A 6,000-nucleotide genomic window follows, 5' to 3' on the forward strand; every position below is an offset into this window, starting at 1 on the left:
AAATAATAAAGCTACAGTAGTGAGCTGGTCAATTTGTTTATGCTGCAGGTACATTTGACAAAAACTTTATTTCTGCTATAACCTAATTTATAAGCTTTGATTTAGAAAATTTCCTACATTTGAAATTAATCACATTTAAAACAATTGCTTCCTTGCAAAGACTTTTCCACTTTTTCAGTCAATCTTTAATTCAATTATTTAATCTCTGTGATAGTCCATACCCTAGGGCAGTGTTTTTCAACCGTTTTTATCTCACAGGACACTTGAACCTATAGTTAAACTTCCAAGGTACACTTAAATTATGTTGATCAAAAGAGTAAAAATATATATATATTCTGTGTTTTGAATTTCTTCCAAAAATAATTAATGACTTTTAAAATTTTTCATGGCACACCTAAGATTGCTGTGGCACACCAGCTGAAAAATCACTGCCCTAGAGAATAGGCAGTAATATTAAATTTGCTTTTATTGCTCACTCACTGTATTTCAGGCATTGTTCTAAGTCTTTTATATGATTCAATAGCCAACAACCAATAGGCATGTGAGGCAGGTTATATTATCACCTCTACTTTAGAGATCAAAAAATTGAGGCAGATTAAGTTACTTGCCCAGGATTGTACAATTTATAGGTCACTGATCTAAGATACAAACGTGTGCACTGCATGTCTTGACCTTAAGATTTTACTGAAATTTACTATTCTTTAGTTAAGTTTACAGTGATTAACAAACCAAAATGTCTCAGTGAACTTACAGCCTAGTAGGAAATATAAGCAACAGGTAATTTATACTGTAGTCAAAACAGATATTTATGTAGAATATAAACGTCTTAACACAATAACTAAGAAAATGCCAGGAAGGCTATGTTAACCAGTTTGATGAAAATATTTCAAATTGTATATAAAACCAGTGCATAGTGCCCATGATTGCATTAATGTACACAGCTATGATTTAATTAAAAAAAAAAAGATATTTATTCCAGTAGATCATAGAGTGCATGAAGATTACATTCAACACTTAAAGAACATCCATTATCTGAAACCATTTGGCACAATAAATGCTGAGTGAATGAGAGAGTAGCGCAGAGTACAGGCAAAGCCATAACAGGGTTGCTTAACCTATATACAGGTCAAGAAAGCCTTGCTGGAGTGGTATGTTTGAAAACTAAGAGTTAAGTAGGATTTAGCCAAACAAAGAGGAGAGTCTTCCAGGTAGTGAACAGCTGTTTAAAAAAACTGTATCTCGGGTGGCACTTGTGGCTCAACAGAGTAGGGCACCGGCCCCACATGCTGGAGGTGGTGGGTTCAAACCCAGCCCCGGCCAAAAACTGCAAAAAAAACACCTGTATCTCTCCTTTACCTAACAAATGCAATCAGTGTGGCCTGGTGTCTTGTACCCTCAATGAATCCCCAACAATTAAAAAAAAAAAAAAAAAAACCTGTGTCTCTCCTATGTGAACAATCTGCAAAAACAAAAACAACGAAAAATTCGCATGTCCCAGGAACGAAAGAAGGAATAAACTCCTTAAAAAATGTAAATAAATGCAAGATGGATGCATTATAAGGAGAGGATGTGGTGAGCTAAGGCTAAAAAGGTAAACGGAATGCTCATAATCTTGTGTGTCTTTTTAAGAAATATAAACTAAATCTCAAAGGTTTTAGTGTGGAAGTGACATATCATATATATCTAGGAAGATCACTTTGATGGCAGTCAAAAAATTAAATTAGGTGCCTCAGTTGAACTTTCAAGATAAGCCCAGTAAACAAATCAGGAAAAGAAAAAAACCGACACCGGTTAGGAAGCTATTGCCATTTGCTAAGCAAGAAATAATAATGGCTGAAACTAGGACAATGACAGTGGGGATGAAGCAGAGTAACTAAAAAGCTTTTTAGGAAGTAGAATCAGAAGTAGGAAAGGAAAGAAAAAAGTCAAAAGTTATGGCTCAAGTTCCTAGCTTCAACAGCTGGGGTTAGTGGTACTGCCATTATATTCACTAGAACACGGAGGAGAGGCAAGTTTTTAAGAAAGATGATGTTTTAAACTTTTAGAGTTGAGTTGCCTGAGGGGTATTTCCAGGAATGCTTCTAGTACACAAATGAAAACATTAAATGTGAAGCACAGAGATAGGGTTTACACATGTGAATTTTAGAATCAGCATAGAGCTAACTAGTGAAGGAGAAACTAGATCAGTAAGCTATTTTGTTGAGTGTACCCAGCATCGTTCCTTTCCATTATTGATGGAACCCAACAATTATTAGTGTTGAGAGCTTGTTCAGAATAAATTACCTGATAAATGATCCACTGTAAAGTCATCAGATATGGTGAGAGCTTTTCAGGTGTCCATCTTCCAAGTGAAGCAAAATACCAAGAATCACCCAAGAAAACTTATTTTATTTGCAAACCTCAAAAGACTGCTTAAACCCAGGACTTTCAGCTGGCTGTCCCCACCACACTCTAGCTTGGGGCAACCAAGCTAGAGTGTGTCAAAAAAAAAAAAAGCACTAAACAATCCAAAGCCAAGCTATCAAGGGGAACCTTGCTTAAGTTTTCATATTCTGAAATGAAATCTTAAAGTTGTGAAAATATAGTAAAAAATAGATAATGTGAAAAAATAAACCTTGTGAAGTCTCTAAATATCAGCACATATGACTGTAGACTTGAAGTCTGGAAAATTGATCTTTTTTTTCACATTTCAACAGTTTCCTGTCCAATAGAAAATTTAAATAGCTTTTAAACATTTCATGAGGCTAATATTTCCAAACAAAAAATTTTTTATAAACTAGTCACAAATGAATTTCATGTCAACTCTGCATTTTATAAATTTGTCAGTCATGAATTTTCCAAAGTAGCATCAGTGTGAGGCTTTATCTTTAGAGCATAAAACATTTAAAAGAATCTGAAAATTATCTAAAGAATTTTAAAGTATCAGACTATGGTTACGACAAATCACCTCAGTTCTCAGACTATTAAATAAATGAACGAATTAAATTGAAGATAATTAGAAATAACTTTATCTGAACCAATAGAATCATTCACAGGAGTGTACTTGCTTTGATTCCATTACTTGATGCAGGTAAGGTTAGTGCCTTTATTAAAAAAGTTACAAATAAGATCTTCATACAATTAGGGTAGTCTAAAAAAGGCTTTGTACCTAATGTTTTCCAACTTCCTACTGGAGCAAATGGATCAGAACCTTAATGTAATGCAAAGGTTAACACTTCCCAATTTTTTGCCCCTCCTGTCTTCTTCATACAACTCAATCTGCAAAACAGGATCAAACTCCAAGGAACCACCTCATTAAGAAGATATGACTCCCACTAATCACAAAATAACAAGATACATTATAAGGTCATAACTAGCTGCTTTTATTGTGTTAGAAACAACTTTATGAAATTATTTACATCTCTACATTTGGGAAATTGCTTTGAATAGCTTGGAAAATAGCTATTGCATGGAATAACATAAGCACACTAGCTTTACTACTTTTACACTAGGTTCTTCTTACTGATCACAGATGGCATCACTACAGCAAGAGCAGCTTCTGGCAAATGGAGAAACAGTAACAAAGTCCCACAACAAAGCTGTGATTGATGGAACTATGCGTTCCACCAATCCTACAATTTGCCTACATTTTTCTTATACTATCCTACTTCTTGTGGATGAACATCTAACAAAATGAGATAATTTTGCTGAAAACAAAATTAAAAACAAATAATTCAACAGAACATTCAACAGTAAAGGGAATGGAAACTATAGCAAGGTCTTACTATCCAGCCCAAATGATGAAGCCAAGGTTCTTCTAAGGGTGACCAGTCTAAGGACTGCATCAATTGTACAGTATAACTACTGTACAATTAAGTATAAAAATTCCTCACTTCTCTAGGAGTGATTCTAGCTCCTCTTGCAAAGAGCTAAGCTGCTCCTTTTCTCGATCTTCCTTTTGTTTGAGCTCATCTAGCACAGCCTGAAATCTGTTCTTGAGAGCCAGATTTTCCACTTTCATGATGAGATCCTCCTGTCGTTTTGCCCTGTCCTGGGTCTCCTGGAGCTTGCCTTTCACGTTGTCAATCTGTTTCTGAATCCCCATAACCAGCTGATTGGTTCCTTCACTTTCTTGGTGATGTTCGTCTGATTCATTCAGCTTGTCCTGTAGCTGTCTTTCCAGATCTTCCTCAGTGTCAATGATGTTTATATCTTCTTCATCTTGATGCTGTGTCTCATCTTCATCTTCACTGCTACTGCTAAGGTCATTGAATATCTCCCGCAGCTCATCGTGTTCTAATGAGTCGTGACCCTGCCTGTAACCAGACATTCCTGGAGAAGAGATATCAAGGCCTTGATTTTCTGTTTCTTTTGTTTCATCTTCAGCAATTATTTCCCACCGAGTACTGACAGCTTCAGCATCTGTACTCAGCAACCGTTTCACTTCTTTCTCCACGTCTGGAGATTCAATATACTTCTTTTTTGCTGTCTTCCGGAATCTTCTTTTTCTGACATTTTTTAGAGGCAGAGTAATACCATGGTTCCAGATAAACTTTTTCTCTTTGTCCTTATCCTTTTTCTTACTTGCCTTGGGATCAGTACTGGCAACTGGTTCCTCCACAGGAGGATAGAGATCACCATCAACTGAGCACACAAGCATCTGACAGACATCAGCTGTCTTGTAAAAGGTTTTTTTATCAATGGTTTTCAAACTTTCCATAACACAGGGAAGATCTACCAATTTTGAGGCCAATGGGACCCGGTCCACTCTGACAATTCCATGACGTCCATCAGGATGTAATTCAATTGTCAGTCTGTCCTTCAGGTTCACATGACCAGACTGCACTGCCCTCCTCACAGTAGAGGCATATTCTGGAGGTAGGCGTAAGATAAACTGGCTCTCTAGTTCATGAGGAGCATCATCTTTGCTCTTACTCATCTTAATTCCTTTGTGACTCACTTCTCCTCTATTAAACACTTGTTGCACTAAAAAGTTCCAGCTATTGCAACAGTTCAAAAGATCAGTCTGTTATAAATTGAAGTCTGTAATTACAAGGAGTTCTAAATAGAACAGCAGAGAAGAGTCTATATTGTCTTAATTTTGAATTAAGTCCCAAGTCTTTTCTCTAAATATGCTGCGACTAAATACAGCCTTTACTGACACAAAGGCTAGTACAGAGTTACGTTCGTTAAATGCCAAGTTCCAATCTCTAGGTGCCGCTGCCAGAAACGCAGAGTGCTAGCTAGAGAACAGGAAAGCAAATGGCGGCTCCTGCGGAACGATTTTCGGCACAGAAAATAAGGCCCAGCAGATACTCCCAATCCACAAACTTTCCCGGAACAAAGTTATTCAAAAAGCGGGGCGCAGTGAGCTCTCTTCGCCTCCGGTACTTACAATCCAGTGACGATTATAAAGTCTGCTTCCCCAGGGCGGAGAGAACGGTAGAGGCAACCGCTCGGAGCAAAGCGGCAGGGCGCCGAACGCCTCCTTTTCGATTCCTTTGTTCTGCCTGCAGCTTCGCAAAGTGATCCACTACAGATCAGCAACGAAAAGACTCAGAATAGGCACCGCGGAAACTCGCCGAGACCCGCAGCGCTGAGAACCACACGGAGAAGCCCAGGAAGCCTCCGTCTGGAGCCGCGAGCTCCTTATATAGGGAAGCTGTACGTCGCGACGCTGGGTGGGAGGCGGCCCTGCCGACCTGGGCGGAAGTACGTGTCAGCGCAGCGTGCGCATGCGCAATAGCGCGATTTCTCTGCTTCTCCCCGCCCCCCACCCGCGAGACTTGTCTTTTCGCGAGAAATTCCTTTTCCGGGATGAAAATGAGAATGTTTCATAAAGAGTTATTGATTTGAAAATGTTTAGAGGTGACAATTCCAAGACATAGGCCCGGCCCTCGCTAAGCAACCATTTTTATTGGATCGCCGTGGGGCCGGATAGCTTCTGTGCTTCTGTGTGATTACCGGAGATAAGGGAGTCCTGGCAGTAAGCCTCTTTGATTCGGGAAACTCCTCGGATGC

At 38.7% G+C, this 6,000-nt stretch overlaps 1 protein-coding gene across 1 annotated transcript; it reads right to left on the reverse strand.

Annotated features, from left to right (window-relative positions):
* Positions 1-3,239: 3,239 nt before the first annotated feature.
* TAF7 (TATA-box binding protein associated factor 7) lies at positions 3,240-5,609 on the reverse strand. The gene has a single exon (XM_053567132.1). It carries the CDS (start codon positions 4,916-4,918, stop codon positions 3,869-3,871), a length of 1,050 nt encoding a protein of 349 aa, XP_053423107.1. The 5' UTR covers positions 4,919-5,609; the 3' UTR covers positions 3,240-3,868.
* Between the last annotated feature and the right edge of the window lie 391 nt (positions 5,610-6,000).

This window comes from Nycticebus coucang, chromosome 17 (assembly GCF_027406575.1).
Source record: "Nycticebus coucang isolate mNycCou1 chromosome 17, mNycCou1.pri, whole genome shotgun sequence".
Lineage (NCBI taxonomy): Eukaryota > Metazoa > Chordata > Mammalia > Primates > Lorisidae > Nycticebus > Nycticebus coucang.